Source organism: Marmota marmota, unplaced genomic scaffold, assembly GCF_001458135.2.
Source record: "Marmota marmota marmota unplaced genomic scaffold, marMar, whole genome shotgun sequence".
Lineage (NCBI taxonomy): Eukaryota > Metazoa > Chordata > Mammalia > Rodentia > Sciuridae > Marmota > Marmota marmota.
In genome coordinates, this window is record NW_026000077.1 from 2,965,916 (window position 1) to 2,992,562 (window position 26,647).

Below are 26,647 nucleotides of genomic sequence, written 5' to 3' on the forward strand. Positions count from 1 at the left end.
TTCAACACAGGCAAATCCCAGGGAAACCATTCCCTAAATTGTTCTGTACACCCTGGGCTCTCCTCCAAAGAACATAAGATTATACTCTGTAACTTTTGAAAAGCCTGTGATAGGTGGAGTCTTGGAAGATTCTGAGATGCTCTCAAGGCATCTTTTTTATTGTTCTGGTGCAAAGAATCTGCTTTTTAAACAAACAGCCCTACCTGGCAACACCTTTAAACATGTTCCTTTTCTAAGGGGAATCGCAATTTTTTGGGGGGTGGGTGTGTACCAGGGATTGAACTCAGGAGCACTTGACCACTGAGCTACCTCCCCAGCCCTATTTTATTTAGAGACAGTGTCTCCCTGAGTTGCTTAGCACCTCACTTTTGCTGAAGCTGGCTTTGAACTTGCAATCCTTCTGTCTCAGCCTCCTGAGTCACTTGGATTTTAGGCATGTGCCACCATGCCTGGTGAATCACAAGTTTTTTTTTTTTTTTAAATTCCACTATTGTTTTATGCTACTGATTCTAACTGTAACTCTGGCTAAAAGCTGCCAGAAATATCCTGAATGTTCTGCTGCCTTAAAATTTACTGTCATGTTAGTCAGTTGGTTACCTTTAAACTCAGCCTTTCACAAAGCCTCAGGCATGGACAAAATGCATTCAAATCCCTTGCCACAGTGTAAAGTGAGTGGGTGGCCTTTAGTCCCAATATTGCTTATTTCCATCTAAAACCTGAGCTTAACCTTTAGTATTCACATTTCTATCTATCAGCATTCTGATCTTCTAAGCCCTCACCAGAATCACCCATTAAGATCTGCTTACAACATTCTAAGCTTTAGGTAGTCTGCTTCTACAAACTTTTCCAAATTCTGACTGCAAACCAATTTTGAAAGCTTCTGAACTATATCATTAGTACAGTCACAGCAATGACCTCACTTCTTGGCACCAATTTTCTAGGAATTTCTCAATGTAATCAAGCTGACAACCAAGATTAACCACATTTGGTAGTAAAAATTGAGTTTAGTACTACCCCCCACCCCCACCCCGTACTGGGGATCAGACCCCAGAGGAACTCTATCACTGTGCTACATCCCAGCCTTTTTTATTTTGAGACAGGGTCTAAGTTATCCAGGTTAGCCTTCAATTTGCAATCCTCCTACCTTGGCCTCTTGTATAACTACTTCTTTATTGACAAAATCATACCCCCCAAAAGCTCCCAGCTTCTTGTACCAGTTGAAAGCCTTGGTTACAAACATGGTCCAAGTAGCTCAAAATTAGTTCTATGAAACAATACTATTCTAAGGCCATACTTATTTTGAAAGCCTGAAGTTTTTTCCCACAACTATAAAAGTACTACCAAGTTGAAAATCTTTATTTCATTAAGATATACAAATAGAGTTAATACAAAAGTCCACATCTTTTGTGGTTTCTAAACATTTGACCATCAATGGTTTCCACGAGAGGCTGTTCTTCATATTTCAGAGAAAGTTCAGATGTCTGACATTCTGTGAAAGCCCAACTTTTCTTCCTTTCTACCCATCAAATTAGTCTTTTCAGAAATCTTGCCGGATGTTTTCTTTGTTTGCCTCTCCATTTTGCTGCTTAATTTGAAAGATTTCATTTTCTAGTTGCACAATAGTCCGTTCAATTTCATAATTCTTACTGACCAGGGATACCCAACTAAAAAATGAAAGAAAAGAAAATGAAAATATTACTCAATATAAGATTTCTCTTAGAAGATTTAATTTTAAATGTATGTACAATTTCATTGAGGGTTGTAACACTTAACTTTTCATTTAAAAAAACGGAGACACAATTGTAAAAAAAATAGGTGAAAGGTACAGAGACTTTCTCTGTATTATTTATTTTTTTGCAGTACTGGGGCCAAACCCAGAGTTCTGCATATGCCAGCCAAGCACTCCACCACTGGCCAGATCCTTAGGCCTTTTTATTTTGAGACAGCATCTCACCTCATCCAGGCTGCCTTTGAACTTCCAATCCTCCTGCTTCAACCTCCTGAGTACCTCTGTATTATTTTTTTAAATTGGCACTTTATAATAGTGAAATTCATTATGCCGTATTTGTATATGCACATAATTTGATCAATCTCATTTCCCCATCCTGCTTGCTATACTCTACTGATCTCCCTTCTATTACTACTACTACTATTGTTTTAATTAGCATGTTATATTTGTAAGTGGGATTCACTGTGGTATATTCATACATGGACATAACATATTTGGTTGATTTCATTCCTCATTTATTACTTACAATTTCAAGTGAATCTACAATTATTTCAAATTAAGAAGTATAACTAATAAAAAAGTAAGTAGAAACAAATAGCAAATCAATAAGACAGAAAAGACAAGAAAGAGTATTGAAAGACAGTATTGGGTTAGTAGAAGAGAAAATAGGGCAGAAGCAACGATTATAGAAAAATGGTGGAAACAATTCTAGAACTGATAAAAAATAAACTGCAGATTTAAGGAAGGCTCCCTTTCCCCTAAAACAATCTCAAGGAGGCTATAATCTCAGCTACTTGGGAAGCTGAGGCAGGAGGATCACAAGTTTGAGGCCAGTGTGTGCAACTCAGCAAGACCTTGTCTCAAAATAAAATATAAGGTCTGGGAGTGTAGCACTTGTCTAGAATGTGCAAGGGCCTGGATTTAACCCCCAGTACCCCCCCCACACACACACACACAAAAAGGGGGGTGGGGTGGGGCTAGTCATGGTACAGAGTGCCAGATTAGCATATGGGAGGCCTAGGGTTTAATTCTCAATGCTGACAAAAAGTAAACAATAAAACAATTAGAATACAAGTAGGTCTTATAAAGAGCCAGAAATACTGGACTAAAAACATGACAGGTACTCTAAGACCAGATCATTAGCTGTGGTCCAATTCTTATCTATCTATTTATTTATTAATTATTTTTAGGTGGACACAATATCTTTATTTTGTTTTTATGTGATACTGAGAATCCAACCCAGTGCTTCATGCATGCTAGGCGAGTGCGCTACCATTTGAACCACATCCCCAGCCCCATGTGGTCCAATTCTTGTTTATAACTCTTTTGTGCTTTCTACACTCAGAAAGGTGCAGATTTTGAAATAGTGAAGGGCAGATTTAGAAAACAGCATCTGACACCCGTGGAATTCCATGTGAATACTGTTTGATTCTTACTGAATCCTGATCACAGAAAGGGATAAGCAGTTTGAAACATGATGGAATTATTGACACTCACTTTGACTCCATTTCTCTTAATTTAGATCCAGCTGTAAGTTGCATGTTCTTTCGCTGCCAGTTTAAGTCCTGAATATGTTTCCTGCAAAAAGTTATTTACACAACCCAACTACATTTTAACGTTAAGAGTAAAATAAACAGAAAAAGTAACAGTCAATGTGAAAATGTCTTTAATCTCTTTAAAATAGACACATACACAAATAGTCAACATGAGAATACCTTTAATGTCCTGAGAACAGATACATACACAATCATGGACTAGTTTTAGGAGTGAGCTTTCTTCTAGTTAAAATAAAAAGTACACCCAAACATGTACACATAAATTACAAATCAGAAGTCCCTCCTCCCCTGCATTTCTCCCACTTCCTAGTGAATGCTGTTGAGTTTTTGGTGGGGGCAATAATTTAAATATGGACTGTCCCCTCCAAAATTCATGTTGAAGTTTAACCTCCACTGTGCATTATCAACAGTCAAAAGTTAATTAACTATGGTGGTTGGGGTGGGCCTTTGCAATGTGAGAGATGATTAGGATTAGACAGTAACAGTGTGGAGCCCCAAATACTGAATACACCAGGTTTTTTAACAGTGAGAAAGGGACCTGAACACACACCTGCGCCACTTCCCCGTCTCTTGCCACGTGATGTCCTGCACCACGCTGGGACTCTGCCAGCAAGGTTATAACCAGATGTACCCCTTGACCTTGGATTTCCAGAACTGTAAGCCAAAATAAACCTCTTTTGTTTAAAACTTACCCAGTGTGAGGTATTATGCTGTTTGCAACAGGAAACAAAAAGACAGTGGGTGTCCTAGATTCTTTCCTCTGTGCACACATATGCAAAGACCGGTTTTTATATAAATCAGGTTACACATGTTATTCTACAATGTTCCCCCTCTTTTAAAGTCCCTTTTCTATGCTTGCAGACTTGCAAGTTGTATGACCTGGTAGAAATGTTTTCAGATTTTAAGCCTATTTCCCTTCCTCTCAGGAAGGACAAATCCAGTGCTAGATGCTGGACAGACTGTCCAGTGTTTACTGTCATATGGCTATAGTCTTATTGCTTTCTTTTTTCTTCCACTGTCTATTAAGGGTTTGCTTAAACTTTATTCTAAAACAACAGGAAGAACAATTTACCTTAACTTCTGAAGCTCTTTCTGTGCGTGTTCAATCATATGGACTAGATTTCTAAAGAAGGAGAAAAGGAAAATCAGATTAAGGAACATTAAGACCTCATGGTACCAGCTAAACTACCTAGGTTCACACAAAGTTACATTTTCCTACTAAAAAAATAAACAATGAGATCTCTGTGCTCAATACATTAGATACTCCATTAACATTAGCTAATTTTATTCTCACAGGAATTGAGATAGGGTATGATTTATTATTCCAGTTACACATGTGAATAAAACGAGGCTTACAAGGATCAAGTAACTTGATCAAGATAATACAGGTGTTAGACATTTCAGGTTGGTTATTTTATTTTTTTCATAATAGGGACTGAGCCTAGGGGCATTTCACTGAATTAAATCCCAGCCAGCCTTTTCTGTTTTATGTTGAGACAGGGTCTCATTAAGTTGCAGAGGTTAGCCTTGAACTTGTAATCCTCCTGTCTCAGTGATCCTCCTGTCTCAGCCTCCCAAGTTGCTGGGATTACAGGCGTGCACTACCGTGCCTGGTTGGATTTCAGGTCTTTTACATTCTAGAGCTAAGCAGCTTACAGATACTTTCATTTTGAGTACCTATGTCATTTCTTAAACTGTTATATGACTTTTTTTTCTTGGAGATAGGTCGACTATGCTTTCCAGGCTGGCCTTGAACTCCAGGGCTCAAATAATCCTCGTGTCTTCAGCCTCCTTGGACTACAGGCACTTAACACTCCTGGCTTATCATAACTTCTTTTCATCAATCAAGAAGATGAAAAATATCTGATAGACCTATTTTTTAATATGGAGCTTCTTGAGGATGGGAATCATGTTGTTCTCCTTGTGAAACAAGTTTTCTTAACTGACCTGTCTCTTAAATTTCTTCATCATCCAGATCTCATTCTCAATATTCTTTTATATCTCGATTTTCATACCTACATTAATCTTGTCTTATTCAACTCTGGTTTTTACTAAAAACTCATAAATTTCTTCCTTAGTACTAATGTTATCATAATTCTTGAATAAACTTTTTACTGCAAATATATTAGCATTGATGAGACACTAGAAATACAACTGAATGTTCCTTTTCTGCCAAGAGCTTGTAAAATCCTTATAATATCACAGTTCTAATTAGGCTACTTTTGCAAAAGCAAGTCCCATGGTAATATCGTATATTTTTCTAGATCAACTCTTAAAAGATCTTTAAATATTCTAGGGCAACATCATGACTTAAGAGTAGTTGCCAAGAGTCGGTTAATTGTCTAAGACTGGATAGTGTTACCAAAAGTCACTCCATGTCATATGTGACATGGGAGGCCTCTGTAAGGGGAAGATATGCAGAACTCTTCTTAAACAGATGATGGCTGGCTTTTCCACTTACGAGAAAGATGACCTAGATCTAAAAAGATGAAAAAATAACTTTTACCACAAGATCTTCCAGAGAAGAGCCATCACTGATAACAAGGTCATTAAACTGGTCTTGGATTTGGTCCATTGTTTGTGGGAGATCTCGAGCTGGAATAAACCACTCGTGTTCCTCTTCCTCTTCCAGCATTTCCTGGAAACAGCGCTCAATAAATTCTTCTTCCCACAACTCCTCTTCTATTTGTCTGTTGAATTCTTCTTCATTTTCCATCCACATATACTCTGCAAATGGATTGTCATCTTCATGAGAATGACCGTTAATAATCACATCTTCATTGATGATGCTTGGGCTAGTACTGCTGCGACTTGGATCTTTCATGGTTGGCGTTAGTTGTCGTTTTTAACCCAGTGCACGGCAGCGGGGACGGCAGCCAACGAATCCTGTCGGCCTCCGCGGATCTCCACAAGCAGCGCCGCTCCACCGCTCGACGTGCGCTTCGCCCGCCGCCTCCCTTCTCCAGTCCAAAACCTCTCAATATTCTTTTATATCTCGATTTTCATACCTACATTAATCTTGTCTTATTCAACTCTGGTTTTTACTAAAAACTGAAAAAGAAGCTGCAGTAGGAGGCTAGAGATTCAGGTATCAGTCCAAGTCACTTCTAACTAACATAGGGGAAAAGTTCAATAGAGAGTACCATGTGATCATTATCACTGGAAGTGATTTGATGGTAGACTTCAATAAACTTAAACAACAGCTTTACTGAGACATAATTCACAAGCCACTTGAACACCTCTGGCCTGACGGTACTGTTGCTTCAGACTAATACTGTTTCCTAGTTGTGCTGCAGGGCTGGGCTTCTCACATGTGTTTCCTGATTTTCTAACTCAAATTTTCTGCTGTTGCCCTGAGTCAACTTCCTACCTCTACCGACTGGTTTTCTTGCACTAAATGCAATTCTCTAATGATTTGGTCTTCAAACATCCTCTCCCTGAAAGGTTATTTGTTGTCTTCTTCCTGTTCCATCCTCCTTAAATTTATTTTGACAAAATATACTATTTTTGCATAGTATTCTTCCTCTGGAAAAGCTTCTATTGAGTTTGGAGGAGACAAAAAAAAAAGCTTAGGACAATGTTCAACAGTGAAGAATACTATGTGATTAAAGGAAAAGCAAGTAACGTCCACCATAGTTACCAAGAAGAGGCACAGAGTACGATAGGCAGAATTTCAATCAGGGAAGACAGGCAGACCGGAATCAATGTTCTCTTGAATTTAATGGTTCCTCCCCGTACCTATGTTCTTCATTTTTGGACACCCAAATCGCCGATTACTGGTTCCTTGGCCTAGAATTTGTTTCCTTAACAATATGTAGAGCTTCTTGAGGATAGGAATCATGCTGTTCTCCTTGTGAAACAAGTTTTCTTAACTGATCTCTCTCTTAAATTTCTTCATCATCCAGATCCTATTCTTTCTTTTGACCCTTCCTTTCTTTTGTATATTCATAAAAGAAGCTGAAATGTTTGTCTTGTAGTTTCCCAAATTCTGGGTTTTGTCCGTTGGATCACGATTTGGCAATAGAAACTTATAATTCTGAAGATCATACAAAAGCTATCTATTGTGGTTTTATTTTATACAATTGTTTAAGGAAACAGTCTAACAGAGTTTTACATATACTCATGAGGCTCAAAGGAACCACAGAGATAATTTTTTTTTCTTGTAGTATTGGGGATCAAACCTAGGACCATATGCTTACGAGGCAAGCACTCTACCAGCTGAGTTATATCCTCAGCCCCTCACAGAGATAATCTAACTACTGAATTTTACAGACAAGAAAACTGAAGTCTAGATAGAGAATAAATACTAAAGCTAAAGCTTTGGAACAGAAATGAGAGCTCAATGGGTTGTTTTGCCAGCAAAATCCTTTCTGATATTAGTTCTCTATTTATAGTTTGATTGTCATTATTCACAAACTCCATATTTTGAGAGTCTGTGTACCTACTTTATTTATATCCCCCAAATTACTATTTGCAATGTTTTGTAGTCATTCATGAATATCTGTACACCAGTGAAAACTCTGGAGATCCTAGGTATGCACATTCCCAGTTGAGGCTAAGCAAGGAGACGGTCTGACTTTTTATTTTTGCTCGCATAAAGAGAAGCCCAGAGGACAGAGTTTGTTTCAAGTTTGGCATCTATTAGCAAAGTGTCTTAAGTGTGATACTTTATACTTCTTAAGTTCATTTTCTCTCTTTTTTTTGGATACTGGGGAATAAACTCAGGGGCCTCAACCACTGAACCACATCCCCAGCCCAATTTTTGTATTTTATTTAGAGATAGGGCCTGAGTTGCTAAGTGCCTCGCCATTGCTGAGGCTGGCTTTGAACTCATGATACACCTGCTAGGTGTGCACCACTGTGCCCAGTTTGTTTTTTCTTTTTCTTTTTTTTAATTTGTTTTAATTAGTTACAATTAATTAATTAGTTAATTAGTTTTTTATTTAAAAAATCTACTAGAATTAGTTGTTTCTAAAATAACTTATGTGAGATGTATGTGTGTATACATATACATACTTCTAGAGATATGGTATGGTATTTAATTCAGTGTTTACTGGGACTAATGAGAATCAACTAATGAGAATCCCTAACATTAAGGATTACAGTCTATCAGGTGATTTGTATACTGGCCCTCACAACCCATTTTCTTACATCATTCTACAGTAAATGTGGTAGTTTAAAGTCAGGCCTCATTAGCACTCTTAAATTTTGAGATGGGTCTCAAAGTACTGGCTTTTCATAGGGGTTAGATCTAGGACACGATCCCAAGTCAAATCTAGCTTTATTATTTTTTATCCCTTGTCTGTTACCCAGTCTCCCATACTTTTAAAAAATATTAAAGCTTTGGGTAGGATGGGTGAAAAGCAGCTTACTCATTATATACTTTCCAGGCATTACATCCATGCTGAGACATTAGTTCCAGATTCTCAATTCGAACTGCCTGATGCTCTAACTGGGCCATAGAATTGTTTACACATTCTTGCCATGCGGTAATGTCATTTTTCTGACCAGAGGAAGGGGCTGGAAGTTCATATCTGAAATTAAACAACAAAATAAAATAAACCCACATATACTGCCAAGTTTTTATGCTTCTTCCCAATAAAATGCCCCATGCATTTATGCACGCTATATAAAACTACAGAAGACTGAAGATGCAGACCTTACAAAAAAAGAAACCTATTAATCTTAAGACACAATCAATTTACAAATGAGATTTATTTAAAAAATATATATTTTATGTGATGCTGAGGATCGAACCCAGGGCCTCGCACATGCCAGGTGAGCATGCCAGGTGAGTGCTCTACCACTGAGCCACAATCTCAGCTCCTACAAATGAGATTTAGCACCATTGTATATAGTAACAAACAAAAAAAGTTTACATCAATGTAAATCAGTTAAGTAAACTATATCATATTCACATAAAGAACTACCATATTAGCTATTAAATGTGACTGGAAGTTCAGTCCAATCTCTCTTCATACTTGCAAGACCCTGTGCAGTAGTAGCTCAGGGGCACTGGACCACTGAGGCACATACCCAGCCCTATTTTGCATTTTATTTATTTAGATAGGGTCTCATTGAGTTGCTTAGTGCCTAGCTGTTACTGAGGCTGGCTTTGAACTTGTGATCCTTCTGCCTCAGCCTCCTGAGCTGCTGGGATTACAAGCATGAGCCACCATACCTAGCTTCTGCCTTATCATTATCACCTTTTCTTTTTAAATTTTGTGGTGCTGGGGATTGAACCCAGGGCCTTGTGCATGCAAGGCAAGCACTGTACCAACTGAGCTACCTCCCCATGCCTTATCATCTTTAAAAAGAAAAATGTTTCTGAAAAAATCTTAATATATAAAAGAAAAACCTAGGCTCCAAAAAATTTTGCTACCAGTTTTTGTAAATGATATCTGTTCTAGAGAAAAAAATTGGTAAGGAACATAATACTTGTTTGCCTTTAGAGCCTACTCTGTTCTCAGTATCTTTACACTGTCAATACAGCCAGCAAATACACTCTTCATAAATTTCAACTCATTATTAATGAGTTACTACAAATAACTTCTAAATTTCCATTTTAACATTCTTACCGTTTCATACTGAGCAATTCAATTGGTTGTCGGGCAGCCAGTCTTTCAAATTCATTTCTCATTATGTCAGTCTAATATATAAATCAGAGAAAAAATTATTTCCAAGTTCATACTGAAATTAATAATCAAACTGAAATTAATAATCACCAAATAATGAATTTTTTTTTAAATTGTTGTGTTTTTTTAAAATATTTATTTTTTAGTTTTCAGCGGACACAACATCTTTGTTTGTATGTGGTGCTGAGGATCGAACCCAGGCAGCACGCATGCCAGGCGAGCGCGCTACCGCTTGAGCCACATCCCCAGCCCACCAAATAATGAATTTAATCTACTCAGGTATTTATATTACCCATTATAATGGATCATTTTCCTTCTCCCAATTCTTCTTTTAGGTGCTGGGGACTGAACCCAGGGCCTAGCGCATGCTGAGTACATGCTCTCCCACTAAGCTACACCCCAGCCATCCCTAAATCCTTCTCTGGATTAAATGCTTTCCAGGCTGGGCATGGTGGCACACACCTATAGTTCCAGTGACCTGGAGGCTGAGGTAGGAAGATTTCAAGTTTGGTTTGACAGCAGCCTGGGCAACTTAAGGAGATCCTGCCTCAAATAAAAAAAAATAAATAAAAAAGGCTGGGGGTACAGCTCAGTGGTAGAGCACCCCTGGATTCAATCCCCAGTACTGGGGAGAAATTCTTTTTAGGATCTGAACATACACATGCTTTAATTCATACTCAGGCAGGAAAGGTGGTATATATAAAGAAGCCCACAAAAGAAAGGAATAATTCTTCTTCTTTTTTTTAAATAATTAAAGCTTTATCATTGTACACAGTAGCTGGGTTCATCCTGACAAACTCATAATAACATGCATGGAAATTAATTTCAGTTCACGATCCCCCCTTTTTCCCTCCCAACCTCCCTCATCTCTCCCATTCTTTTTCCTCTACTCTACTAGACTTCCCAAGAAAGGATTAACTTAAAAAAAATAGTGTTTCTGGGACTCTGCAAATAATTTTAATCCCAGTAATATCTCACCCCTGGACTGGGGATATAGCTCAGTAGGTACAGTGCTTGCCTCGCATGTACAAGGCCCTGGGTTCAATCCTCAGCACCACAAAACAAAAACAAAAAACCCCCAAACTCACCCCTCTCTCTCTTATTCCCATTTAATTGGTGTCAGGTGGAGCCTAGACATGATCCTACTTTTTTTTGGTTCAGTACAGGGGACTGAACCCAGGGCCTTGTGCATGCTAGGCAAATGCTCTACTACTGAGCTACATCCCAGATCTTTCTTAAGTTTTGAGAGAGGGTCTTGCTAAATTGCTGAGGCTGGCCTCAAACTTGGAATCTCCTGCCTCAGCATCCCAAGTAGCTGGGATTAAAGGCGTGCACCACTGAGCTCAGTTGTATTATTTTTTTGGGGGTACTGGGGATTAAATTCAGGCACACTTGACCACTGAGCCACATCCCCAGCCCTATTTTGTATTTTATTTAGAGACTGGGTCTCTCTGAGTTGCTTAGTGCTTCATGTTTGCTGAAGCTGGTTTTGAACTCACAATCCCCCTGCCTCAGCCTCCTGAGCCACTGGGATGACAGGTGTGTGCCACCAGGCCTGGTCTTATTTTTGTTTTTAACATTAGTTGATTGTCAAGTGAAGCTGGGTTAAGAACTATCAACCTGAGCACTTTTTGACAGTGGACGAAGAAGGGAGAGGACTTCAGGCATAAAATACTTTGCTTTAAGATTATGAGCCCAACTCTATACTTTCTTCCTTTTTTTAAAGAAATATATTTTTTAGTTGTAGGTGGACACAATACCTTTATTTGTTTAATGTGGTGCTAAAGATCAAACCCAGTACCTCATGCCTACTAGGTGAGCGCTCTACTACTGAGCCACAACCCCAGCCCCCAACTCTATACTTTCTATTTTGTCCTGGTTGCTATTTTCACACCTAATTCTTTGCAAAGAATGGAGGAAAAAGGAGGAAGGAGAAAATGTAATTTATTCTGCAATCTGCTTTAGCAATTTCACTATGGTAAAGATGTGCTATGGCTATGCCTCTTTTGTCCAACGTTCTGCTCAATATCCTAATCCCATTTCTTTTTTTTTTTAAAATATTTATTTATTTATTTTAGTTTTCGGCAGACACAACATCTTTGTTTGTATGTGGTGCTGAGGATCGAACCTGGGCCGCACGCATGCCAGGCGGGCGTGCTACCGCTTGAGCCACATCCCCAGCCCCCCTAATCCCATTTCTATTCTGCATATTTTCTACCCTGAGTGTAAAGAACTGCTTAAATAAAATACTTATTTATAGTAATACTTAGGTCACTTCACACAATTTCAGTTGTCTGAGGGCTTCAACTATCCCAACAATCTCAGTAGAACAAGTTAAAGAAGGCCTTCCAGAAACCCACATTTCTTTTGACAAATTTTACATTAAGCATTTCTTGTTGGAGAAAGCTGTTTTGGGGTTTGCTGAACTATACACAATTCTTCAGAAAAAAACATACGGTTATCTTGTTTTTTGCACAAAACTAGGGCTTTTTAGCTACAAGATTATACACAACGACAAAGAATAACAACTAACAATTAGCTAAGAGAGAACCTACAAAAATGCAGGCAAGTTACAAAGGAGCCCTTTTCTAACTTACATGGACAGTAAGCAAAAGATTTAGGAATTTAGCTCAATGCTCCAAAGACTGAGCCAGGTTCATGAAGCTAAGTTATCAAAACACAGAACAAAACAAAGCAGAAAACTCTAGGCATGTTGAACACATGGTAAACATTCATGATATAAAACTGCCTTGGAAGCTGTTTACACATCCATTGATCATCATCTGGACCTACTGTGTGCCAGGCAATGAAGATGACAAAAAGGTTCTTGTTCAGGGAGTTGTCACATTGCAGCTTAAAATTAAGGCCTCCCTCAACCACCCAATCTAGAGTAGTCAATCAGTCACTATCACATTACTATTTTAATTTTCTGTATAGCATTTATCAAGAATCTGGTATTTTCTGATTTGTCTGTCTCAATACTCTAGAATACAAGCTCTGTGAGGGTATGGGCCTTGCCTATTCTGTTCCCTAATACTCAGCACAGATATTAAAAAATAATTGTGAAATTAATTAAAGGGAGAGTAGTTTTCAAAGGCAGTTTGAAAAGCAATCAATGTCTTGGTGAATTAAGTTAGTTTTTCTAAACTTCAGTTTTACTATCTAAAAAATGGGATATAAATAGCTATCAGCCTGGAAGAGTAGTTTGTGCCTCTAGTCTAGCTATGTGAGAGGATGAATCAGGAGGAATCTGAGCCTAGGGGTTTGCAGCCAACCTGGGCAACAGAGCAAGACCCTGTTTCACTGAAAATGGTAAATAAGGAGTTATATAGTTCACAGGGCCATTCTGTAGACTAAGTGAGATAGTGAGTCCAGTATACTATTACCAAGTATAATTGAGAAAGGGTTAAATAATCATTATGCTAGTTACAAACGCAGGAAGTATGTTATATTTAAGAGAGGGAGAGAAAATGATTAAACAAATTAAAGTATTAAAAAGTTTGTGATTGAGGGCTGGGGTTGTGGCTCAGTGGCAGACCGCTTGCCTAGCATGTGTGAGGCCCTGGGTTTGATCCTCAGCATCACATAAAAAATAAACAGACAAAGGTATTGTGTCCAACTACAACTAAAAAATAAATATTAAAAAAAGATTGTGATTGAATGTTATTATCTGAAACCTCCAGAAATCAGAACAATAAGGAAGCAATGGTGGTATGATGGGGCATGATTGTACATGGCTACAATCACAGCTACACAGGAGAATGAGGCAGGAGGATCAAAAGTTCAAGTCTAGACAGGTGCAGTGGTGCATGTCTGTAATCCCAGCAGCTAAGGAGGCTCAGGCAGGAGGATTGAAATTCAAAGCCAGCCTCAGCAGGTTCGTGAGGAACTAAGCAACTCAAGAGGATGCTGTTTCTAAATAAAATATCAGAAAAGGGCTAGGGATGTGGCTCAGTGGTTAAATAGCTCTGGGAGAGAAGGAAGGAAGGAAGGAAGGAAGGAAGGCCGGCCTTGGAAGTTGCCCAGGGGTAGAGCACTTCACTACCATGCATGAGGACTTGGGTTTGATCCTTGGTACCACCAAAACAAACAACAAGTAATAATAATAATAGACAACTTAAAGAAAGCATGGGAAAATAGCAATGATGGGCCACATATTTGAAGGTGACACCAAACGATTACAATGGAGCTGAAAAATACCTATGTCTAGTGTCATATTAATGTCATAGTGCAATACATGTGTTTGTGGAGATGCTGTGCAAACCTATGACACTGTTAGTCATTATTTAAGAATGACAGTATACAACTATGTTACTAGTTGAATGTATTTACTATGCTTTTTTTTTTTTTTAAATGGTACTGGGGATTTAACCCAGGGCCTCCCACATGCTAGGTAAGCATTCTACTACTGAGCTGCACCCCTAACTTCTTTAACTTTTTATTTTAAGACAGAGTCTTGCTCATTTATTGCCCAGGCTGGCCTTAAACTTGTTATTCTTAGCCTCTGGAATAGCTAGGACTACAGGCATGTGCCACCATGCCAAGGTATACTATGCTATTGTGTGTACTCCTATTTACTAAAGACTTTATACCCCCTTATGCCAGCAGCACCCTCATATATATGTTTCCTTCTCTACTGACTGCATCACCAGGTCATCTGAAGTCACTGACCTGTATGGTATCTAGGATAGGATACTTGGTGCAACACGAAACAGACCAGCAAATAACTGGTACCTTGGGTGTTTGTGTGCTTGTGTGTGGTGATGTCCATTGGACCCCCCAGCTTTGCCGTGTTCCACAAGTGCTCTATTATTAAGCTACAGCCCTAGCTCTGTACTACCTTTTAATAACACAATCCTTTCATAAATAAATGGTCACATATTTGGGGAAAATAAAACCTCTAAATATGTTGAAATGTTATCCAATAGTCCAGAAATGACATTTTACATTTTGGCTAGCTGATTAGATCCTAACTAGTATCTTGGGTGCACTTCTAGGTTAAACATTTAAAATGGTATATACTTAGACGTGGTTTGTCCACTCATTCACACACATTTGGTAAATATCTAGGCTTTGATAAAAATGTCGCCCTCCAGTGGCTCTAAAGAGCATTGGTAATTAAGCCTACATATATTAAAAACCCTAGATTACTTGCTGCACAGTGGATCTGGAGGGTAGAGGATCCCTTTGAGAATTTATCCACACAGACTTTTGCAATAGGAGCGTTCGAGGAGAGTTTCTGCATTAGGAGAGTTCCTTCTCCGGTTCTCAGAGTAAGAATCTCGGACAAGGATTAGCTATCTGCTGTTTTCAGATAAACATAACTAAACGACATGTAAGTAGCAGCTAAGAAAACAACAATTAAGCTGGAATTTAAAATTCACATTTACGTAGCTAAAACTCTCAATCCAAAATAAAGATCCACGGGAATCCTCGTTCGTACGCAGGGCTGAAGCCTCACACTTACTTCAAATGCAGAATAATCCGGGGCTGTGAGGTAGCTCAAGTAGTTCTTGGTAGGTCGGTATCTGCGAGTTTCCTCCTCCACCAACGCTGCAGCCTAAAAAAAGCAGGGGCCAGGTTACAAGCGACAAATTATAACGCGCCTCCTCCGCCACCGGCCAGTGAGCGCTGTCAGCCACACCGGCAGCCCGCACTCACCGCTTCTCGCACGCCAGGCGCTTCATAACCTTGATCAAAATACGGAAGCGCGTCCACCACAACCTCGCCGGCCACTAGCCCCGTGCCCGCCATTCCAGAGACTTCAGGTTCTCCTGTTTTCTGAGTCTGCGCAGGCTCAGTCCCGTTTGATTACGCCTGCGCCCTGCGCTGATGTAATCCACGTCGCCCGCGCAACGACTTTTAGCGCATGCCCAATTGCTAAATCTGAAGGCAAGCTAGCTCTGCAGCTAGAAATCGCAGGGCTCTGACGTTTGGGTCGGAAGTGACGTCACGCGCCGTCGTCTCCGCGGAAGGACTCAATGTTCAGTCTTCGGTTTGCTGCGTTTTTTTGTGTGTGAATGGCAGCAGTCTAGTGGAGTTGGGACTTTTGTTACCTCCAGGAGGTCGATTCCTGGCAGGAGAGCCCCTTCAGATTTCTGGAGGAACTGGTTGCAGGATTTGGCAGGAAATGAGAAAGTGGTTTCCCAGCTCAGCTCGATTTACTCTAACCTCCACCTTCTCCCAAGCTTTTCACTCGTGTGCTGGGATTTTCATGCACTTTGTTGCCCACTTTTAAAAGCCCTGCTATTTTGCCTTTAGAGCACACAAAAAACCCAGTCATTTTGCCTTTAAGACTGGGCGCAGTGCAGCATCCCTGTAATTCCAGTGACTCAGGAGGGAGGCTGAGGCAGAAGGATCACAATTTCCAGGCCAGCCTCAACAAATTAGCTAGACCTGTCTCAAAAAGTAAAAAAAGCTGAGGATGTAGCTCTGTGGTAAAGGGCCCCCTGGGTTCAATCCCCAATACCAACTGGGAAGGAAGACCTAGGGTAATAGAAAAGCACTCATTGCCTTCTAACCATTCAAGCTGCTGCCAAAGCCATATTCTTTGCTACTGGCCCCCCAGACTAAGCTGCCTCCCTTTAACTAAGCAGGTAAAGGCCAACGAAGATTCTTCGACTACATACTCTGTCCATTGTGTAATCGACCCAGTCTTGTTTGCGAAGACCTTTGTAAATGTTGGCCACGGTATTTAAGCCTGGTTAGTCTATGGTGGATTCGGATTATTTTTCTAATTTACCATTAAGTAAATGTGCTACCTGTAGATTTAAGTGAAGTAAAAACATCTTTACATCTTAAAACAATTTTGTTTAAAATTCTTCGAGAGATCTGTGCGTTTTTTAAATGTTTTTATTCATTAAAAGAACATTTTATACAAATCTTGAGCAATTTTTTTACAAACGTATCCAGAATTCACAATACATTACGAAAACAAAATGCAACAGACCAAGGAAAGGAAGTGACTTTCAGATTGCAAGGATAACATAAGACTCATCCCTGAAGGAGAGTAAGACTCTCATCCCTGAAGCAAAGTCTCCCTGCAGAGGGATAACCAGGATCCACCACAGTAAACCTTTCTACCCCCATGGCATAAACACTCAATGACTAATTGTTCCCTCAGGCTTAAGAGTATAAGAAGAGATTAAATGGGGAGGAGTATGGTAAGTGAAAGCTGCTTAATCAAGATTTTAGAAGACACAGGCTAAGTTCTATTCCTGGACCCACATCTGTAGGAACTATACACAGCACCAGCCTTAAATGGCATCTACTCCAGATTCATTCAAGCACACCTGAATGGGTTATAATGACAATACTGTACAAGGATTTTAAAAGTATGAATAAATATTTTCTATGGCAGTTAAAACCATGAGCAAAAGTTAAAAAAAAAACCTGATATTTTCTATAATATTAGCAATGAAAATTGCACCATCACTGACAAATTCCTCTTTCCAATCACTTCTACTTTTGATATTAAAGATCTGGGTGACTAAGTGGTTATGCTCAGGAAATGTTCATATTCAGAGTGAAATTTAATTAGAGTTAAAAGCCCAATGATGTTAAGAGAATCAAAGAAGAGTCTTATGGTGGGGGTGTAGCCCAATGGTAGAGCCGCTGTGAGGGCCCCTGAGTTCTATCCCCAGCACCACAAAAACAAACCCTCTCTTGGCCCATGTAATTTAAAATCCCTTATCCTCAGAGCTGAAAGTTCACTCTAGTATGTTTAATGGAAAACTGTTTAAATAGCTATAATCCTAGAGAGTTCAAATTTCCATCTGTAGGACTAACAAATTTCTCTGTGTTCATAAAATAAAAGTTCTAGCATCAGCTCTGAATTGCATAACTTTGGCCAAATTATTATGCCTCTTTGAATTCCAGTTTCTTCATTAGCAAAATGGAGACACAAAATCAAAAATTTAAGACTTGCATAAGATGACATACATACATATACTACAATGCATGGCAAATGGTGAACACACAAATATGTCCTTGCAAGGACATTTCCATATTAGCTATAATTCCTCAAAATTTAATGCTCACACGTGAGGGATAAGTTATTCAAGTGCCACACATTGTGGAGGAGAAGCTGCAAAATATTTACTTTTATAAAGAACTCAATTAACAGTACTGAAAAAGTAGGGTTTCCACATAAAGTGAGGTTACCCTCGGAAGGCATTAAACAAAAAAGCCTGGAGACAAATGATGAGTATATTCCAGTTTGTAAGCTCCAACATCCCATGGGTTTCAAGCTGCCATGATATTTCAGAGATGAGAATTACATGTATAAGGCTAATGTTTTCCATTAGTACTTAAAACTCACCCTTTCTCTCATTACACTCATCTTTGAGCTATTGGATAAATGCAATACCAACAAGCCTTTCCCTTGCCTTCACAGACTAAGCACAAAACACAGAGAATGAGCCCATAAAAGGCCACAATAGAAAAGCTGGAGGCAGAGTAACGAGCATCAGTTCCAGATCACTCCCAACAGTTCTCCAGTAATTACTCAGCAGCAACAGGAGAGTCTTCTTCAGAGCCTGACTTGCTCCTTAACCTTTTAAAATTTCAAGGATTTCGTAGAATATTTCAATGCATCCTGCCCTTAGAAAAAATATTTTTTTGGCACTTTCTGTTCTATTTAGGATGGAGACATTCAAGTAAAGATTTCATTTCTTCTGTAGAAATTTCATTTTGCTTCCTAAAAGGCAAAAAAAAAAAAAAAAGTGAACTCTCAATTTATTTTCACTTAAAGTAAATTATTTGAGGCACGGGATTAATAATTCAACTATTCAAAACATCCCAAAATTGAGCTTTCATCTCAAGTCCTATGGTTTGAATAAGCGTACCCCAAGGCTGAAGTAGTAAAGGTTTGTTCCCCAGCTTGTGGCACTATTGGGAAGTGGCAGAACTTTTAAGAAGAAAGCCAGTCATGGGGGGGCATGTCCTTGAGGGGATATTAGGACCCTGGCCCCTTTCTGTCTCTCTTTGCTTCTTCCATGAAGTAAGCGGCTTCCTCTGCCCTGCATTCCCACTATGCCCCAGGCCCCAAAGGAGTGGAGCCAACTGACCATGGATTGGAGCCAACCTCTAAATCTATGAGTCAAAATTAACCTTTCCTTTTTTTTTTTTAATTTATTTTTTTAGTTTTCGGTGGACACAACATCTTTATTTTATTTTTATGTGGTGCTGAGGATCGAACCCAGCACCTCGCGCATGACAGGCGAGTGCACTACCGCTTGAGCCACATCCCCAGCCCAACCTTTCCTTTTTTAAAGTTGATTTTTTTAGGTATTTTGTTATGATAATGAAAAGCTGACACACCAAGATATCAGCTGATGTGTTTAACCATCAGAACATCCCTGTTTCTAATTGCAGAGAGAGAAAAAAACTCAGACATAATCCAATTCAGTGATTTAGATTTAAAATCACCTAGCATACTCCCCAGAGATTTCATAGACCCTGAGGAAATTTCTTAGGCTCTCTGGAGATTAGTCTTTAGTGCATCTGAGAACCACTGATCTAATCTAATCCCATGGTATAAAGATGAAACAACAGCCCAAGGCATTATTTGTCTATGGTCTCTCAGCTAGTTAGGTACAAGATTAAATGAGGGACATACATTTTAAAGACCAGTATAAATATTATGCAATACAGGTTCTTCACTGTTTTAGGGTAGCCCACCAATGTTCTTATACCATACTGGATAACTATTTGAAAAATCATAAATGTTTCTTTATGAAGTGCATAATCTTTTGCCTCAGAGTTCCTCTAAATCAGGTGTTTTTAATCTGAAGTCTATGGATAGGCCTGGGGGGCGTCCACAAACACCCTAAAATTATATGCACAATTTATTTGCACGGGAAAAGGGGCCACAGTTTTTATAAGATTATCCAAGAGACACAGCCTAAAAATAATTAATAATCATGGTATGGAAACTTATATCATAAAGGGACAGTTCAGGGAGCTTCATCAGAACAGGCTACTCTGATGGGGGTTCCAACCTCTGAGAGTTTTTCTCCCAAACACTTTGGAACTAGGGTCATGCTTTTTGCTCAAGTCTACTTGAGGTTACACTAATCTGATTATAAAGCCTTTGGGATGAGCTTTGCTTACTGGAGAGCATTTTTCCCCCCCTTCAGCAACATTTCTCTTATAGTAAATCACGGCAACTCACCAAGACTCCGCAAAATTCTATTCACACCACTGGGCTCAGACTCAGGAATTGTTTCCAAGTACTGGAGCGCCCGGATCTCAAACAAACCTATAAAGAAAACTCATGTTGGTAAACCTGTTCAATGCTCTGGAAATTAGTTAAATAAAAATTTATTCTTATTACCAGTATATTATTTCAATATTACAAAATAAATAATTCTCAAACTGAACAATTCCAAGTTTGAGCCCTTATAGCTTTACATTGTTTTTGGATTAAATTATTATATTCATGCTATTTAAGCCATCACTAAATAAAGAGAACTCTAGGATTAAAACTGACCTTTAACTCCACTTTTCCGAAGCTCTCGGTCCTGGATGAATCCTGCAAACATCTGAGTCTCCATGAAAAGATCAAGAAAGTGACGTACACTTCGGGATGTGTGAGATTTACGGAATGGTTCCCTTTGGAATACTCGCTCCCCACGCTCAGTGACAGTCATGTTCAAAGAATAATGTCCAACCAACTCCACAAAAAACCTGACAAATGCTTCAGACACCAGAGAATTGAGTGTCACATCTGCTGCAAAATGAAAGAAAAAAAGACAAGAGAAAAATCTCCTAAATGTTGAGTATCTGGGAACACGGGCTCTCGGGATGGAAGTCATACATTAAGAGATGGAGAATAAATTGAGGAATGCTCATTCTTAGCTTTCTTGCGTGGTCCATGACCAGCATAAAGCAAATAGCTCATATTCTGACTTCATTTTCCTCCCACACATACTCTTATTACATCTTTTTTTTTCCGCGGGGTAGGGGATAACCGGGGATTGAACCCAGGGGTACTCGGCCACATCCCCAGCCCTATTTGTATTATTTTGAGACAGAGTCTTGGTCTCGATGAGTTGCTTAGCACCTTGCCATTGCTGAGGCTGGCTTTGAACTCATGATCCTCCTGTCTCAGCCTCCTGAGCTGCTGGGATTACAGGCATGTGCCACCATGCCCAGCTCTTATTACATCTTGCTTTGGACATCTATGGTTTCATGGGTAACTGCTCTTTCAAAGGTTACCAGCGAGAACCAACCAAATCTAATCGACTTTTCTATTTTTACCCTTCTTTAAACTCTGTGCTTCATTCCTGCCCAGCACCATGTTTCTCTTCTCTCAACTTTATACTCTTCTGATTCCCTGATTCTTGTCTTGCCTTTAAGACCAAACATTTATTTTTCTTTACCTCTTCATCTTCTAAGTATGATCCTCAGAACACTTCTCTTCAACATTCCCTTTCTTAAAAAGCAAATTGGCACACAGAAAGAACTGGTTATTTTGGTGATACTCAGTCTTAAATCTCCAGCCTGGTTTTTTTTTTTTTTTTTTGTATTGAAGATTAAACCTAGGGTACTCTACCCCCACTGAGCCACACCCCAGCCCTTTTTATTTTGAGACAGGGTCTCAGTTGCTGAGGCTGGCCTTGAACTTGTGATCCTCCTGCCTCAACCTCCTGAGTAGCTAGGATTACAGGTATGCGTCACTGTGCCTGGCCAAATCAGGCGATTCTTTTAATTTTTTTTAGTTGTAGATGGACACAATACCCTTATTTTGCTTATTTATTTTTTTTAATGTGGTGCTGAGGATCGGACCCAGTGCCTCACACATGCAAGGCAAATGCTCTACCACTGAGCCACAACCCCAGCCCCTGATTCTTTACTATAATATACAGTTGCAATCTGTAGTATACTCTGCCTCCAGATCCCAGGCTGAGATTCCATATTCATCTTAGACTCCTCACTTTTCTTCCATCTGAATAGTCCTCCCACCCCCACCTTCATAATGTCTCCTTTATCTGGGTTTCACCCTGGACTGGGAATCAGGAACCTATGTATAGTCAGTTCTATCATATCATAGCTGTAAAATAGTGGGTACCCTCACTTTATCTCTCATGGCCTGCCCCTACCTGTATAGTGACAGGGTGCTGATTAGGTGACTTCATTTGTTCTTTCTTCCTTCCTTTCTTTTTGCAATACTGGAATTTGAACCCAGGGTCTCATGCATTCTAGGCAAGTGCTCTATCACTGAGATATACCCCAGTCCTTTAAATTACATTAATTAATTGATTTTTGAGGGGCAGTGCTAGGAAATGAACCAAAGGCCTCAATCACACTAGGCAAGTGCACCACCAGTGAGCTGCATCTCCAGCCCCTTTTATTTTATTTTGAGACAGGACTCCCTAAGTTGCCAAGGCTGGCCACAACCTTGCTATCCTCCTCCCTTAGCATACTGAGTTGCTTGGATTACAGGCATGTGCCACCATGCCTGGCTAGGTGATTTCTAATGTCTCTTTCTGCATTACACAGTTTGATTCTAATCTAGGTTTTTATTTTGTCCAACAGACTTTCTTCTTATATCTCTTCTTCTGTGGTTGAGAATCCACGGGCCATTATTGCATTTATTGTCAACGTTTTGCCCCACTTTCCCATTCCTTCCAGTGACTGCCCCATTTCTCTTCCACTTCACAACAATGTTTCTTAGAAGAGTTGTCTGTACATGTTGCTTCTGCCTTCTTATATCTAATTCCTTTTTTAAAATCTTATGTTGTTCTTTCTATAACTTTTATTCCATTCCCTTCTACTCTTTAAAAAAATCTATTAGTGTATTATAGTTAGATTTAATATTAAGGTTGATTTTTACATAATTATATAAGCATAAACCATAATTTGTTCCAATTTAGTCCACAGTACTTTGTTTATATTTTAAGGTATCTACTTTATACATTTTTTGCATGTATGAATATTTCATAAGATCAACAGTGGAATGAACACTCAAGAACTTACTACAAAGCTTAGAAAAAAAGACATAACATGTCTCCAAAGCTCCCGGGGTGACTCCCCTACTCTAATAGAGGATGACCATCATTTGTAATTTTGTATTTGTTATTCTCTTGCTTAACATGAGAGTTTCATTCCACATGTATACACTTCAACAACATGCTGTTAGGTTTTTTTTAACGTCTTTGAACACTATATAAGACTATGTTCCTCTTCAACTTACTGTTTTATTCAATGTGTGTTTTAAACATTCATTTTTAATATTATATTTTTCTGTCAATGTGCATTTAGATTGTTTTTAATTTTTACTATCACATACAGTTTCACTACAAAAAATTATTGTATTTGTTTCCTAGAGATCACATGTAATAGGTTCTCTAGGGTATGTATCTAAAAACTAATTTGTTAGCTTGTGGAATATGTATACCTTTAATTTTACTTTTAACTGTATTAAGTTAGGCCAATTTGTTTTTCCAAAGTGATTGAACTAGTTTACACAATCTCACCAATACTTGAGATTGTCAGACTTTAACATTTTTGCCACTGTAGTGAGTATAAATATGGTATTGCATTGCATTTGTTTTATTTTTTGGTACTGAGGATTGAACTCAGGAACACTCTACCACTGAGCTATATGCTCAGCCATTTTATTTTTTACTTTGAGACAGGGGCTCACTAAATTTCGAAGGCCGGCCTTGAACTTGAGATATTCCTGCCTCCCAAATTGCTGGGATTACAGGCAAGTTGCTGGAATGGCAATCAAGTGCCACCATGCCTGGGTGCACTGTGGTTTTAATTTATATTTTCCTGATCTTGATGAAGCTGCACACCTTTCCACATGTTTTTGGACCTTTCATATTTCCTTCTTTTCTTCTCTCTCTCTCTCTTTTTTTTTTTTGGTGCTGGGGATTGAACTCAGGATTTCACATATGCTAAGCATGTGCTCTTCCACTGAGCCACATCCCTAGCCCATGTTTCCTCTTCTACAAATGTTAGTTGGTACATTTCCCTCATTTTAACATAGGATTGTTTATCCTTTTTTTTTTTAATATTTATTTTTTAGTTTTCGGTGGACACAACATCTTTATTTTATTTTTATGTGGTGCTGAGGATCAAACTCAGTTCCGCGTGCATGCCAGGCGAGCGCGTTACCGCTTGAGCCACATCCCCAGCCCTGTTTATCCTTTTCTTGCGGACTTATGGGAGTTTTTTTAAAAAATAAATTCTAGACACACAATTCCTTTGTTAAACTTGTTGAAAATGTCTTCAGCTTTTTTTTTTTAATTTCTTTTTCATGGTGTCCCTTGATGTTATTTCTGCGCCAAAACCAAACCATCTGAATTTCTATAACTTTATAATAGATTCTGATGCCTATTGGTACAAGCCCTTCAATTATGATCTTTTTCAAGAGTGTCTTAACTATTTCTGGCTTAAGAATGATTGTACTTTCATTTTACATTTTTTTTTTTTTTTTTTGTGGAGCTGGAGATTGAACTCAGGGCCTTGTGCATGTGACTCAAGCACTCTACCAACTGAGCTATAGCCTCAGCCCTTCATTTTAAATTTACATATACTTCATATATGTATAACATGTTAGAATACACTCTGTCATATATATCTAAAAAGAACAAATAAAAATAAATTTAAAAAAATGTCTTTTCCCTACACGTGGTTTTTTACACGTATATGCTCCTAGTTTTTCTATAGTTGCTCCTCTAAGTTTCCTTTGCTGGATCTTCCTCTTCTTTCCAACCTCCAATATCAGAACTCTAACATTATTGTCCATCAACCCAGGGCTCAAATCTTAAACCTCATCTGGTGCCATAGCTTTAAAATAACAATTTATTTTTTAAAAAATATATATTTATAGTTATCAATGGACCTTTATTTTATTTATTTATATGTGGTGCTGAGAAATGAACCCAGGGCCTCACATATGCTAGTCAAGCACTCTACCACTGAGTCACAACCCCAACCCCTAAAATAGCAATTTCTTTCTTTCTTTCTTTCTTTCTTTCTTTTTTTGGTACCAGGGATTGAACTCAGGGGCACTCAACCACTGAGTCACATCCCCGGCCCTATTTTGTATTTTACTTAGAGACAGGGTCTCACTGAGTTGCTTAGCACCTTGCTGCTGCTGAGGCTGGCTTTGAATTTGAGATCCTCCTGCCTCAGCCTCCTGAGCTGCTGGGATTACAGGTGTGCACCACTGCCCCAGGCTAAAATAGCATTTTTTTTTTCCTTTTTTAATTGTAGATGACACAATACCTTTTATCTATCTATCTATCTATCCATTTATATGTGGTGCTGAGGCTTGAACCCAGTTCCTCATACTTTCGAGGCAAGTGCTCTGATGCTGAGCTACAGCCCAAGCCCCATAAAATAGCAATTTCTTAATGCATGTCTCTAGCCCAAATTTTTTTCCTCTGAATCCCAAATTCACATATATGTGCATATATATATATATATAAATGCCTACCTAACATATATAAATGCCTATGTAATATCTCTAGTTGGATATCTGCAAGGTATTAGATGTCCAAATTAATACCTAAAACTTAAAAAAAAACCTAGATTTTTTACTCCTCTAAATCTGTTTCTTCCTTAGTGTTCTCCATCAGTAAATAGCCTTAGCTTTCTCATCTGTGAAATAGGGATTACATGATGATACTTGCTTCCTAAGTGTATTAAAAAAATGAAATAAAATATATGCTAAATGCTTAGTATAATGTCTGGTACAGAGTAAGCACCCAGTAAATACTATTTGCCCATTTATTCAACAAGTACTTATTAGATGGTGAAAAGAACCAATGGGGGGAAAAAAGAGGCAAGGAAAAGGCTAATGAGCTCTAGGAAAGTGGGTGAGAATTTTAAACAGGATGTTCAGGAAGAACTCAGAGAGATAATGACATGAGCATGGACCTACAAGAAGAAACGGTAGGGGTCAGGTAGACATCTGGGGGAACAGCATTCTATAAATATAATGGAGCAAGTGCAAAGGCCCTGCAGTAGAAGGAGGCCTGGCATACACAGAATTAGCAAGGAAACTGATAAGAAGGCTTTCAAGGTTCAGGGAATCTAATAGAACTTTTGTACAACCTTTAATAAGAGTGTTGAACTTTAGTATTTACTGCCTTAACTTTTAAGACTTTGGCCCATATATCTCCTACCTTGTGAAAAATTCTTCTCCTGAGCCAAGATTTCATTTCGATCTTCCAAAATCTGCATCAAGGCAGCTTGAAGTTTAGATGGTAGAATTTCGTCCTCATCAGATACCTGAGGGGAAAAAAATGGAATTTCGTATGAGCTTTAAGGGAGGTCTCAAACAAGCACTAGTTAAGTCCCCAAAATTCCACAAGTGATTTTGTATAATCTTAGCTGAAGAATCAGCCTGAAGTTTCCTTCCTTCTATGGTGTAGAATCCATGATGTTCATGGTATATATATTTAAATTTTATTTTTAAAAAGCAAATAAATCTTATAAATTTTTCTGGCATGTTTCCATCAAATATCGTTCACATACTAGTCTTATCTTATATCTCTAAGACTGTCCCCAGTTGAGTGTAGTAGTGCATGCCTGTAATCCCAGTGATTTGGGAGACTGAGACATCAATCACAAGTTTGAGGTCAGCCTCAACAACTTAATGAGATCTTGTCTCAAACAACAGCAACAACAACAACAAAAAACCAAAAAGATTTAAAATAATTCTCAGATAAGTGATGTTTCAAATGTGATGAGCTAATTTTTTTTTG

General features: G+C 38.7%; 3 protein-coding genes across 7 annotated transcripts in view; all 3 read right to left on the reverse strand.

The window, feature by feature from the left end:
- Nucleotides 1-1,335: 1,335 nt before the first annotated feature.
- Bcas2 (BCAS2 pre-mRNA processing factor) lies at nt 1,336-15,740 on the reverse strand. Of its 2 annotated transcripts, XM_015502207.2 has the most exons (7): nt 15,582-15,740; nt 15,388-15,480; nt 9,864-9,934; nt 8,658-8,819; nt 4,358-4,408; nt 3,227-3,307; nt 1,336-1,664 (listed from the first exon to the last, which is right to left on the reverse strand). In XM_015502207.2, the coding sequence occupies exons 1-7, from the start codon at nt 15,672-15,674 to the stop codon at nt 1,538-1,540; spliced, it is 678 nt and encodes a 225-aa protein (XP_015357693.1). In that variant the 5' UTR covers nt 15,675-15,740; the 3' UTR covers nt 1,336-1,537. The 2 variants fall into 2 exon arrangements, with proteins under 2 accessions (XP_015357693.1, XP_048670505.1); XM_048814548.1 differs by lacking the exon at nt 3,227-3,307.
- On the reverse strand, nt 5,345-6,257 carry LOC107156175 (polyadenylate-binding protein-interacting protein 2-like). Its single transcript, XM_048814549.1, has one exon. The coding sequence runs from the start codon at nt 6,107-6,109 to the stop codon at nt 5,765-5,767; it is 345 nt and encodes a 114-aa protein (XP_048670506.1). The 5' UTR covers nt 6,110-6,257; the 3' UTR covers nt 5,345-5,764.
- A 1,014-nt stretch (nt 15,741-16,754) lies between the features above and the next one.
- Dennd2c (DENN domain containing 2C) overlaps nt 16,755-26,647 on the reverse strand; it is a 78,611-nt gene continuing 68,718 nt past the window's right edge. For 2 of the 4 annotated variants that reach the window (XM_015502148.2, XM_048814547.1), the window contains 4 exons: nt 26,066-26,171; nt 20,413-20,649; nt 20,095-20,181; nt 16,755-18,618 (listed from right to left, as the gene is read on the reverse strand). In XM_015502148.2, the coding sequence (XP_015357634.2) occupies nt 18,587-18,618; nt 20,095-20,181; nt 20,413-20,649; nt 26,066-26,171 (462 nt within the window). In that variant the 3' untranslated portion in view covers nt 16,755-18,586. Of the gene's footprint in view, nt 18,619-20,094; nt 20,182-20,412; nt 20,653-26,065; nt 26,172-26,647 lie in introns of all 4 variants that reach the window. The other 2 variants (XM_048814545.1, XM_048814546.1) reach the window with 1 other exon arrangement.

Bases quoted from the DNA above. Each gene is read 5' to 3' on its own strand.
- Bcas2 (XM_015502207.2), bottom strand. From the start codon at position 15,674: ATGGCGGGCACGGGGCTAGTGGCCGGCGAGGTTGTGGTGGACGCGCTT. The intron at 8,820-9,863 runs GTAAGAATGTTA...GTTTAATTTCAG, and splicing joins GAATTGCTCAGTATGAAACG to ATATGAACTTCCAGCCCCTT. The intron at 3,308-4,357 runs GTAAATTGTTCT...AACTTTTTGCAG, and splicing joins AAAGAGCTTCAGAAGTTAAG to GAAACATATTCAGGACTTAA.
- LOC107156175 (XM_048814549.1), bottom strand. From the start codon at position 6,109: ATGAAAGATCCAAGTCGCAGCAGTACTAGCCCAAGCATCATCAATGAA.